At 30.6% G+C, this 13000-nt stretch overlaps 4 protein-coding genes across 4 annotated transcripts, besides 1 other annotated feature; 1 reads left to right on the top strand and 3 right to left on the bottom strand.

Annotated features, from left to right (window-relative positions):
* Nucleotides 1-5299: 5299 nt before the first annotated feature.
* Nucleotides 5300-6339: a mobile genetic element.
* Nucleotides 6340-6431: 92 nt separating this feature from the next.
* TVAGG3_0654770 (uncharacterized protein) lies at nucleotides 6432-8415 on the top strand (the record flags this gene model as incomplete). Its single annotated transcript, XM_001300356.1, has 1 exon — nucleotides 6451-8361. The coding sequence occupies one exon, from the start codon at nucleotides 6451-6453 to the stop codon at nucleotides 8359-8361; it is 1911 nt and encodes a 636-aa protein (XP_001300357.1).
* Nucleotides 8416-8602: 187 nt separating this feature from the next.
* On the bottom strand, nucleotides 8603-9882 carry TVAGG3_0654760 (glycine-rich protein family; the record flags this gene model as incomplete). The annotated part of the gene is made up of 1 exon (XM_001300357.2): nucleotides 8852-9337. One exon carries the CDS (start codon nucleotides 9335-9337, stop codon nucleotides 8852-8854), a length of 486 nt encoding a protein of 161 aa, XP_001300358.1.
* A 272-nt stretch (nucleotides 9883-10154) lies between these two features.
* Nucleotides 10155-10704, bottom strand: TVAGG3_0654750 (uncharacterized protein; the record flags this gene model as incomplete). The annotated part of the gene is made up of 1 exon (XM_001300358.1): nucleotides 10184-10699. The coding sequence occupies one exon, from the start codon at nucleotides 10697-10699 to the stop codon at nucleotides 10184-10186; it is 516 nt and encodes a 171-aa protein (XP_001300359.1).
* Nucleotides 10705-10961: 257 nt separating this feature from the next.
* Nucleotides 10962-12460, bottom strand: TVAGG3_0654740 (uncharacterized protein; the record flags this gene model as incomplete). The annotated part of the gene is made up of 1 exon (XM_001300359.2): nucleotides 10989-11342. The coding sequence occupies one exon, from the start codon at nucleotides 11340-11342 to the stop codon at nucleotides 10989-10991; it is 354 nt and encodes a 117-aa protein (XP_001300360.1).
* Between the last annotated feature and the right edge of the window lie 540 nt (nucleotides 12461-13000).

Raw genomic sequence — 13000 nt, 5'->3', positions numbered from 1 at the left:
GTTACATTGATCATGTCGATATAAAAAATTGTACTGATACAAATATGAATGGAGGATACGTATCAGGAGTAATATATTTAAATCAATCTCAAGATTTATACGTATATGTTGGAGAAGTTGGGAAACTCTCTACTCAATCATTTAATGGAAATGTTAAACAAAATTTGTCATCTCAAACTGGAGGCGGTGCAACCGATATTCGCCTCAAAAAATCAGATGTTTGGTCAGATTTTGAGTATTTAAAAAGTCGTATTATGGTTGCGGCTGGTGCAGGAAGCGGAGAAAGAATCTGCGGTGGAGATGGGGGAGGTCTTGTAGGTATATCTTCAACAGCTGTGTATAAAACAAACGTAACAACTGGTGGTACGCAGATCTCAGGAGGTTTATACGGTTGTCAAACCTTCAGCCCGTATGCATGTGGCGTTTCTGGAAGGTTTGGGATTGGTGGATCAGGAGCTTTCTTGCCTGATACAGGGCCAAATGGTGGTGGCGGATATTATGGAGGTGGAGGTATTGCATATGCAGGATCGGCTAGTGGAGGATCGAGCTTTGTGAGTGGTTACGAAGGCTGTGATGCGATTGCTGAAAATTCGACAGAAGATAATATTATTCATACTGGAAAGTCAATTCATTACTCAGGATTGTACTTTTATGATATTGTAATAGCGAATGGACGTGAAGAGATGCCATCACCTATTTCTTCTGGAAGCATGTTTGGCCAGTCATCCAATGGGTGTGCAATAATTACATATCTCGATTATAATTTAATCTGTTCTTGCATTATCAATTCGCATTTTAATATCCAATTAATTACTCCTTTTATTTCAATGATCATATCATAAACGCTAATAATGTAAGAAATATTTCTTAGCAAATCTTCTATTCATAATATAAAGAGAACCTTTAATACTCTTATGCACATAATTCGGTATTCATGTAGAAATCGGTGGCAACAATAATGCGCAGTGATAAAAATTCGGCCATACATCATAAATCAACATGCATCATAATGACAAATAAATATATAACAGCACTGAATATTTTTATTTGCCATTAACAGTTAAAATATAATAAAGGTTAGTTTGCATACCTATTTTAAATTCGAGTTCATTTTTCTTGGCAATGCAGAATGCGTATCGATCCTCACAATTATTGTTGCTGCTATAAATATTTTTAGTTCGACACTCTTCTAAAAAAAGATACGTAATTCAATTGAAAGACTATTTGTTGTTTCTATGTGTGTCTCCGCACTTCCTAAAAGATTGTATAAATAAGTATTTTCTTTAATTAAACACTTAATAATTGAGATTGAAATACTAGGTATATCTACATGAATCAAATATTTATGCTCATTGTACTTGATAATACATTCTCTGAAATTATAAATACCGAAGTTATAAAATCCAAATATTTCCCATCCGGCATCAACATGAGAGTTATTCAAAAAAATAGATGAATAAATTTCTGACAAGGAAACTTGAAAATAACTAAATATTACTTGGGTTTCATTTGTTGCTTTATTTCCTTTGAAATAGGAGTAATTAATATAAAAATTTTGACATTGATATGTAAAAAATGCAGGATTTCCTTGTGCAATGTTGTCAGTATCATTTACAAAAGATATTGATGCATCTCCTTTTTGGAAAGAAAAAGATGTATAGGTGGAACTTCCTGGATGAATTGATGATAGAAAAATATAATTTTTCGATGAAGAATCGGAAACAGCTGCAACACAATATGATCCTGCATTCAATGAAATGTATTTCGTACTACAGATTCGATAACTTATGCATTGGCCTTGGTTGAAGTAAATACATCCTCCATTTGAGAAATTTGAATTTATATTTGAACAATTTAAGAAGGCAGATCTGCACACAAGAAGTTTTGTATCTGAACTTCCTTCAATTCGAATAACACCACTTGGACTAAGAAATGAAAAGAATGTTTCGTCAACAAAACAGTTTCCAGATTCTCTGATTGTCTTGTTCCCGTTAAAGGTAGTAGGAGTTGTATGACTTCCAAAAAACTTATTCCATATTGAGATATCACAGTGTATCCAAATGAATCTTCTTTTTATTAGCTATGCCGATTTTTTATATTGCAGGAAAATGGCACTTTTTATATTGCTTTGCATAGTTATATTATATGTTTATTCACATTCAATCTTTGGTAGTTATATAAATTAATGAGAAACAGAACGAGAATCCATAAATTTTGCTTCATTCATTTTTCCAAAGTAAGAATAGTTCAGAATAAAATATTTTTCATTTCAATGATTTGCCGCACTTGTAACCCAATATTTCTAAAAATATGCAGTATAAAATGAATAAATCTGCCATAGAAGAATTAACTATTGACTTTGAGTGGGAAAAAATTCATTTACGAAGTGAGATAAAAATACAGTAAATATTAGGTCGCATTCCACTATTTGGCCTATCAGCTGTTTTCTCTTGATTGCAAACTTGAAATTGATTATCGCAGCCATTATTGTCATTAGCACCTTCTTCTATTGGGCATTCTTCTGTAGAATAAAGACTTAATTTAATAGGAAGATTAGTTGTTATTTCGAATTGTGTCTGTGCATCTCCTGAAAGCGTTACTGAACATATGTTTTCTTCTATCAAACAATTAATAACATAAATATAAATACTAGAACTTCCTGAATAAAACAAATTTTTATGTTGATTTGACTTAATAATGCATTCTTTAAATGTATAATTACCTACAAAATATAATCCAAATATTCCGCTTCCCAAATCTACATTTAAATTATTCAGAAATACACATGAATATGATTCTGATGGAGAATATGAATAAAATCGAAATATGACTTCACCGGAAGTAGCTTTATTTCCATTGAAATAGCTGTAATTTATGCAAAAGTAATCACTTTGCTCTATATAAAATGCCGGATTATAATTTGCTATGTTATTGGTATCATTTACCAAAGAAACCAAAACATCTCCATTTCTAAAATAAAAAGAGTTATATTGAGAATTTCCTGAGTGTATTGATGAAAGGAGAATATAGTTTTTTGATGAAGAATCCGAAACAACTGTTTTGCAATATGATCCTTCATTTAATGTACTACATTTTGAACTACAGACTTGATAACTAATACATTGTCCTTGGTTCAGGTATATGCATCCTCCGTGTTTGGAGGATGTATTTGAATTTGAACAACTTAAGAATGTTGATGTACTAACAAGAAGTTTTGTGTTTTGACTTCCTTCAATTCGAATAACACTATTTGGATTAAGGAATGAAAAAAATGTTTCGTCAACAAAACAATTTCCTGCATCATTAATTGTTTTGTTCTTGTTATACGTAGCAGGAGTTGTATCACTCCCATAATACTTATTCCATACTGAGATATCACAATTTAACCAAATGAATCTGATTATTATGAACAATATCGATTTTTTTATGAATTTTTATAGAATTTGACACTTTTAAGGGTTAACGGTCCATTTTCATTACCATTCAAAATTGAATACTAAAATGTGAATTATCGTTATCTTTTTTTTTAAGATTTTTTGTTTGATAAATAACCTTCCAGAGACTTCAAATACGATCTTATATATTTCATGATTCTTTAGTGTTTTCAAAAGGTTTGAAGTTCAATTTTCCCCAAAAATCCACTCATTCAGTAATGCCTATCATAGTATAATTCATTTGAAATAGTTATATTTTCACACAATACTAGCGAAGCCGTATTTTCTCACTTAATCAACTTCAAAATTGGAAATGTATATACTCTGAACTTCAATTCTTTTTGTCAATCTATTTTCAATGTTAGTAAACAAACTCCAACTCCATGAGGTTTTCAATTATATATGCATGCATTCAAATTCTAATGCTAATATAAATTAAAAACTAAGAATCAAAAAGAAGAATAATATACTAGAGAATTACACTTTTCCGGCATTTTTTGAGGTTTCGCACTCATGACAAAATGCCAGAAATGTGTGAAATAATATTAAAGAGTGAATACTTTTATTTACTGCCAATTGTCAAAATATGATACAGACAAGGACGTATGCCAAATTTAAATTCAAGTGCATTTTTATCTTCAAGGCATCTCCGATATCGATCTTGCAAATCATCATTCATTATAATATTTTCTGTTTGACATTCTCTTGGAGGATAAAGTCTGAATTCAAGAGAAAGACTATTTGTTGTTTCTACTTCTAGCACTGCATCTCCGGGATAACCTAAATCTGTTCCTTCAATTAAGCAATTGATAAATGAAACATAAAAATCAGAATTAGCACCAACAGAATAAATTAAATTGGAATATTTGTTGTACTTAATAATGCATTCTCTAATTATAAAATTACCACTACCCTCAAAGTAAAATAATCCATTTTCTGATTCATTAACGGAATTATTCAAAAATATGCAAGAATAAGTTTCGTTTGAAAAAATATATTCATATGCAAATATTGCATGACTTGATGTTGCTTTATTTCCTCTGAAATAGCTGTAATTAATATAAGTCTTACAACGGCCAACAAAAAATGCAGTTTTTCCTTGTGCAGTGTTGTCAGTAACATTTACATTTGACACCGAGTTAGTATATCCTTCAGATAAACAAAAAGTACTATATTCTGAATTTCCCAAGTGAATTGATGTAAGATAAAGAGAAGTATTCGATAAATATCGAGCAGATACTGAACAATATGATCCTATATTTAATGTATTACATTTTGTACTACAAACTCGATAACTAATGCAATTGCCTTTATTCATGTATATACAACCTCCATTTGATGAGGTTGTGTTTAAATTTGAACAATTTAAGAATGTGGAAAAACTTACAAGGAGTTTTGTGTTTGAGTTTCCTTCAATTCGAATAACGCCATTTGGACTAAGAAATGAAAAGAATGTTTCGTCAACAAAACAATTTCCGGATTCACTGATTGTTTCATTCTTGTCATATGTAGTATGGTCTGTATCTTTATCATAATAATAATTCCATACTAAGTTATCAAAATGAAAATAATGCAATAATTCTTTTTTTAACTATGAAAGCGCATCACGGAAAACAAGATCGACGATTTTCGAAAATGATTGTCTCAAAAAAGATCTAAACGATAGATTTCAAAATAAATAATAATGATGGAGAATAATTGACGATAAAACTAATTGTATTATACAAGATAGCTGCCAATTGGAGTAATAAATTAGAGTACTCCAATAAATTCTTTCATTTCTGGAATAGAGAGGAGAAAGGAAGCTATCAGTAAATTTCTAGGATGTCACTTTTCTTGAGACTGCCAATATTCAAAAATATTAAGGGTGCACCCGTATGTACGTTTATTTGAGAGGAGGAGGATTACCCTCTCAATTTTGAGGGATTCGTTAGTTTATTTTCTCGATGAATATGCAATAAAATTTGATTTTTACCTTATCAATATACTTCATATAATATACACATGTTCATGTAAAAACTTTTTTCCAAAATCCTCAGGAATTAAGGGATTTTTGAAATTTAAGAATTTTTTTCGAATTTTTTCGAAAAAAAAATATTTTTAGAACAGCCTTAACGGCTAAGATTTAGGAACAATGTTAAGTATCAAAAAGAAAGGAGGTCTGATATAGACAACATATATCGTTGAAGGTTGAAAAAATCTCTAATATTTGAGCCCAAAATTTCAAATTTTAATTTTTTGAAAAAAGAGGCCACCCGTATGTACGTTTATTTGAGAGGAGGAGGATTATATTTTTGAAAGGGTGAAACATTATGAATATGTTAATTATATAATAATATGTATTATTATAAAAAAGAAAAAATAATGCACGTTAAAATTTTTCTTTCTTGATTTTTTACAAATCTACTTAGAATTATGCAAAATATGACTAAATAATTATAAATTTCAAGTTAAATTTTAATTTTGATAAATAATTTAAATTTCAAAATATCAAGTTCAGTTCGACTATGTATGTAGTAATTCCTCAATAAAGTGCCAAAACCCTATTAAAATATATGAACATTTTCAACATTTTAATGTTTTTATTTAAAAATTTGATGGAATATGAGCTTCAAACAATTATTATGTAAATAAAAATAATTAAATATATGTATTTATTCGTATTACAACCGTAGTAAGTCGATTCTTCCTTTCTTCTACTGAGTTTTGAATTTGATTTCGAATTGTAAAGAGATTCAAAGGGAAAATACTAGCGGATAAAAACTACCTCCATGAAAGGGTCAGAATGGAGTCAAGTTGTATTTTTTGATATTTTTTGCTTTTCGAGCCTAAATAGGTAGCCAAGATAATGCCTAAAAATAAGGTTCTAAATTCTGAAGTTTAAATGATCATCTCGTGTGCACCCTTAAATATTTAAAAGCAATATCAAATTATAAATAAATGTTCGTATTTGTAAAATGCCAATGTAAATTATTTAATTGTCAGTTTTCGTAAACACGTTATTTGGCGCCTTGATATGAGTTCTAAAGCAGAAACGAGTAAGAATATCAACAAAGGTGCACAAAATACAGACAAACAGAATACAGCAGCAAATAAAGATAAAAATGAAACAGAAGTTTCGAAACAAACAGGAAATTCGTTCAAGTCACAACTGAAAAGTATTCGTCGATCAATGGGTAATCAAGGTGGTTCTATCACAAACTACAATCCTTCATTACCACCACGATTTACAGAATATGCGACTCTTGTTGCCATGCATAAACTCGGAATTACAGAACAATATCTTCAATATCCAACAGATTCATCGCTTAATACATATTCTACAGATGCCGAGTGCAGAGCGTATGCTAAACGTGAATTATGTGCTAATGTTGACAAATTAATCCAACAAGTCAAAGAAGAACGCGAAAAAGTACTTAACTCCGAAAACAACAAAACGCAAGAAACTACAACAACAAGTACGGTTAACGATGTTGTCATTTCAGTTAACGATCAAGCTTCATTAGATGCTCTTGAGCGTCGACAAAAGAAAGAAGTCGAACAACTCATCATTGGCGCTATCAGCATCAACCATGCTAACGAAGCCGCCAAGAGTCGAGAGCAGAAAGAACTCGAACGGAAGAGAAAACGTGAACTTGAAATTCAGAAGACAAAAGAACAAGAAAAAGAACGAATTAAGAAACGTTTAGAAGAACAAAGCGAGAAAGAAGCGAAACGACGCCAGGAAGAAGAAGAACTTGCCAAGAAATCAGAAGAACAACAAAGAGAATTTGAAAGACGTTTGGAAGAAGACCAAAAACGAAGACAAAAACAACAACAAGAAGAAGAGAAGAAACGTCAAGAAAAGATGGCCATTGTTCAAAAGAAAATACGTGATATGGAAGAAGAAAGAAGAAAGAAACTGGATGAAAAACAAAGTGAATCAGAAGAAAGAGAGAAACAAAGACTTCTCAAACTTGAAGAAGAAAGAAAGAAACATGAAGAAGAAAGTAAGAAACGAGAAGAACAGACTAAAGCAATTCGTATGAAAATTGAAGAAAAAATGCGTGAAGAACAAGAAAAGAAAATCAAAAATGCTGAAGAAAAAGACAAGAAAGTTCTCGAGAACATTGCAAAAGCAGAAGAAAAAAGAATCCAAATCCAAAAAACAATGTCAGAAAAAGAAAAATCTAAACTTGAAAAAGTGACAATTGCACGTCAAAAAGTCATTGAACAACGAAATGAAATGGAACGGAAACTTACTGAATCAGCACTCCAAGCAGAAGCACGAGTTAAGAAGATCGAACATGAAAGACTTGAAAGAGCAATGGCAGCTGTTTCAGGAGTTACAGACAGATCTGCAAAGATTGCAAGTAAATTAGAAAAACAAAGACAAGAAGAAGAACAAAGAGCTCAAGAACTAGAAAGAAAGATGTTAGAAGCAGAAGCAAGAGCTAAAACTCTTCAATTGCAATCAAAGAAGCAGATGCTCCATAACTCCGTGAAACTTCGTGTTTCTAACGAGATAAAGACACAACAAGCGGCCATCAATGAAAGAAAGAGACAAAACGAAAAAGAAGAACTTCGTAAGAAAGTTGATGAAGGATTACAGAGAATAGAAGCTGAACAACAAAGGAAAGAAGAAGCAAAGATGAGAAGAGAAAGACTTAAACTACAATTGAGCCAAGAAAGACGTAAGATGGAATCACAAATGGAGATATTAAAGAGAGCAACAGCTGATGAAGATGATCTGAGAAGAATTGCAACTGAATTCGGTTTGGATTACGAAGATTTAAAGAGAAGATACAACGAAAGAAAGACTGTTTCTTCAATTTTACCGGCTAAAAGGAATGATCAGGCACAAGAGGATGATAAGACATCACAAGCTGCGATGTCTTCACACTCTGCTGCTAGTAATACTAAGGAAGCTTCATCAAGAAAGAAATAATTATTATAATATTTTTGAAATTTATTTTATTTTTAAAAAGTGAATGTTTTTATTACCAAATATGACATTATTTTTATCTTTCCTTTCTATCACCAAATTATTCACATTCGAATAATCTATTTTTATAAATTGATTCATTCAAAGACCATTAAAGCAGATGAAAGATTCTTACGATGATTAAATTTTAGATCATTTTCTTTAAACTTGTTTCTAAAAAAAATTATGAAAAATATCATGACAACTAGTATTTATTTCTTTTATGTAATTGTTAACCATCAGAATTGAATTCCAATCCCATATAGCTACATATATGACATGAAATAAGATTGCATTATATGGTAATTATCAAGATTTGGGTATATGTTCATTGTATCCATAAATACTTATGTAGATCTTCATATTCTTTCAACTATATGTGCTATGAAATTGAGATTTAGATAAAAAAAGTCTGAAAATCTAACAACAAACGTTAATTTTCATTATATTACCTTTACATAACTATAAACACCGAAATTAATAAAATATTAAAAGAAAAAGATAAAAATGATCTGCAAGTTGGTTCTGGGAAGCTTAATATTGTTATTCTGATACAGCCCCTACCTTTATTTCCTATCCCATAGGCATTCGGCGAATAATAGAGAGGCATTGTTGTGTTACCTCTATGCATAGATGGCTGCAAAAAAGCTATGTTTGAATAGTGGACTGAGCTATTATTTGGATTAGGATTTTCATTTTCAGAGCTGTTCAAAGCTATACATCCTTCATGCCCTGATACAAACGAGCTCCCTCCACCTCCAGCACCTGCCCAGGCAGGCGAACCTCCACTCCAATATCCATTTCCTGCAATACCGCCCCAATTACTTATATTAACATTCGTAGACATCCCAAATAATCCATCATATCCTGGTTTTACATAAGTACCAAATTTATTAACTTTCGATGCAAAACCTCCTTGAAGCTGGGTGCCTCCATTCATTATTATTTCAGGACATATGGGTCCAGTATTAGTACAATCTGATTGCCCTGATTCACCTTCAAGTCCTCCACCATTTCCTCCTATCGAACCTTTGAATTCTGCGCTCCCTCCGCCTGCTGCAACCAAAATTCGAGACCTAAGAGAAACCGCATCAAACCATTCAAAATTTGAACTAACATTCAATCTTATATCACTCGATGCGCCTGGATAGACGCCGATGTATGGAGGATATAATAATGCATTAAATAGTGCATTAGATCCAACGAACAGATAAAGCGAGAGACTTTCGTTGATTATTAATATTCCGGAAGAATATCCCCCTAAGCCTGGAGTTCCATATCCAAACTTAGCAGATGATCCCCAAACTTCGAATTTGTAGGTTCCTGGAGGTAAATCAACGGTATATGATGTGCAATTACCCGTAGATGAATCACATGGGTATCCAAAAGAGTATTGATTGCGATGAACAGTAACATTAAGGCTTCCATAATTATCATCTGATAATTTATAGTGTATCAAATTTACTTAGTGAATCTATATTAAAGCATTTAGAGAAAATGTCACATTTTCCTGAATTATCTGATGGGGCCGATGATTTCATACTGTAAAAACTTTACAATTGTCCTCGATAAATAGAACAATATTATAAAATAAGAGATTTTTTTGTTTTATTTAGAATTTGAGGATTTGAGGACTTAATTATTTCACATTTCAAGAATATGGTAAATATGCTTAAGCTCAGAAACTAAAAATCTATAAATAAATTTAAGGATTATTATTATGTCAGAGTTGTTTCTCAGTATTAAAAATATATGTATTTTAACAATATAGAATACTAGATTTTACCTAATTAGAGAAATATTTCTGGTAATTAGATACACTTCCTAAGTAATCGGCGAGATCTTCCAAGTCCTTGCCTTCCAATGGTCTCCATTGGATTTCAATGCTTTTATCCCACTCCCACCAAAGGAAAGATTTGCATCTTGTCGTAACAATTTGGGAGATAACTTTGCATGTAGTTACAGTTCTCTTAATGTTGATATCAAGGCTGTTCTTGTTCTTTGAGATGGTAACTTTTCCTGCAATTCTTGAAGCAAATCTGATTGTTGTATTTTTAGGATCAATGTCCATTGTGAACGTATGCTCGAGTGTTGATGAAGTTGTTGCGAATTTCATTTTCTGGGCGGCCTTTTTGGCTAACTCTGGTGTAAGATATTTACTTTGGACTAAAACTTTTTCTAGTGTAGCCAAAGTAGCGTAAGAATGGTAGGATTCATATTTTACGTTGACGTCTTTATACTCAATTGGTGGAACTGTAACGGTGGTTCCACTAATTGAAAGCACTGAAAAAAAGGAAAGCATGAAAATTTGTCACTTTTGAGGGAGATTTTGTAAACCATAAAAATATTTTTCTCTAAATAATGAATATATAATAATCGATGGATTAGGTAATTCTTTTTAACATAGAATTTAACATTTATGTTGGATAATTTCATAGAATTCAAGGGAAATTAAATAAAGATATACGAAGAATTGTAGTCTTTCAGTATAAGTTCCTACTAAGCTATTTTTCTTTCATTTATTGCTTGAATAAAAAATAAAAATAAAAAAATATTAAAATAAATACTAGTTTAAACATGACAAAAAATCATTAGTATGTGACTTCATTCATTCTGAAGTCATAGATATGTGCAAGATTTGAAAGATAATCTTCAACTTGAGAAAGTTCGGATCCTGTAAGAGGTCTCCATTCTATTGTTGTTGACTTATCCCATTCCCACCAAAGGAATGTGGATGAAGTTGTTGTAACAACTTCTGAGCGAATATAAGTTGTAGCAACAACTTTTCCAATACTAATGTTAACATATTGGCCATCTTTCTTGCAACAGATTTTAGTTGATATCTCCTTTGCAATTCTTGTGGAAGTTGAGTAAGGATTTATATTAAGATCAAGTGTATGTTCTAAAGTTCCAGCTTGTGTTGCGAATTTCATTCGTTTTTCCATGCGTTCGGCTGATTCATTTGTTAAGAATCCATTTGTGCTAAGATATGATGCAACTTGATTTAGAGGAACTCGAGTTGATCCAGGGAAGAAGTGTACATCTGAGCTGTAAAATGAAATAGGTGGATTTGTAACCTCTGTCTTAGATTGAATTAGCAAGAAAAAATTAAAAATCAGCATGAGATTTCTAAATTTTGTCACTTTTGCTAGCGGATCAAAAATTTATCCATGATGCAATTACACATTGATATGAATATAGCTACCTGTGTTCGGCATAAAATATCACATAATTGTTGCCACTCTCTCATCAGATAATTTCGAATTATGCTGGAAAGCCAATTCATAACAGTAAACATCTTCAGCCATTATACGAAATAAAGATTTATTATTCCAAAATTCAATAAAAGATATTGATTTTGAATAACCTTTTTATCCTAGTCATTTATTCAACAAATTCGTTTAATATGTAAACACCAGGAGTTACATGCGATATATGGTATTATTCATAATAGTCTCTTGCATATAATTGCTTTTATAACTAAATGATAAACTAAATTTGACTAATTCATCTCGAATTTTGGGAAATAAATGATGATTTTTGCACTATTTACAATTTATCTAATTTATCGGTGTTTGGGATTTTGTTTCAAAAGGAGATTGATAGTTAGATTATTAATTTTTTTTCCTGATATTTGATTTTTGCTCATTTTTTGGATTAATTTTGCGTTAAAGAAAATTAGGGTTGTTAGATTCCCGACGATAGGTGTCTTGGAAGATTTGCCTGGTGTCATCATAGTGTCTTTAAATCAAAAATTTTATTTTGGAGTTAGTTTTATTGATTGTTCAATAAAAAACATTTCTAAAACAAGAAAATAAAACGATAAAATATTTATATTTTATATAAGGATCTTATATATTTAAAATAAATATCATTTTATTTTTTTCATTGGTGTCTGTCAAACCATAATACACTATTCAAAAATTCAATGTGTCTTGCGGTTTCAAAAGACACCTTCAAATTGAACGATAGCACAGACACTATTGAATTTTACACATTTTATTTAGTTTTTACCCTTTTTATTTTTAAGAATTAATGACTGAAACAGCCGTTTTGCTATGACCTCAATCACTTTTATTTATTATTTTAAATATTATTTAATTTTATTATTTGAATAGGCCAACTTATATTTGAGAAGCTCAATTTGAGACCACTTAATACATTGAAATATCATAAATATTGAAATATTAAAAAGTGTATTTCAAAATATTGAAATTATAAAAATTTATAATACTGAAATTGAGACAAATTAATAAATTCAATGTGTTTTTTTTGAAATAACTCTCAAATATTATATTTTTGTTTATTTAATGATGAATAAATATGATTGCTTTAGTCAATCATAAAAACCAATTTAAGTTTAAAATAATGAAAGGATAATTTGATCGTTTTTTAAAATACAATTATTTTTGATGATTTGCAAGAATCTTTGAAAAGAATATAATATAGGTTCTATTTTTGTAAAATTTATCCAAATCATGTATTACATAAATTACGATTAAAACGATGAAAGAACCAAAAAGTGTGTTTTGTGTTTTGTTGTTGCGTGTTGGATGCGGGATCCTGTTATTTCCGAAATCGACAAAAAATTTGGAAATTTAAT

The sequence above is a fragment of the Trichomonas vaginalis genome, chromosome III, assembly GCF_026262505.1.
Source record: "Trichomonas vaginalis G3 chromosome III, whole genome shotgun sequence".
NCBI lineage: Eukaryota > Parabasalia > Trichomonadida > Trichomonadidae > Trichomonas > Trichomonas vaginalis.
Note: the sequence above shows the minus strand (reverse complement) of the source record. Positions and strands in the feature narration are given on the sequence as shown.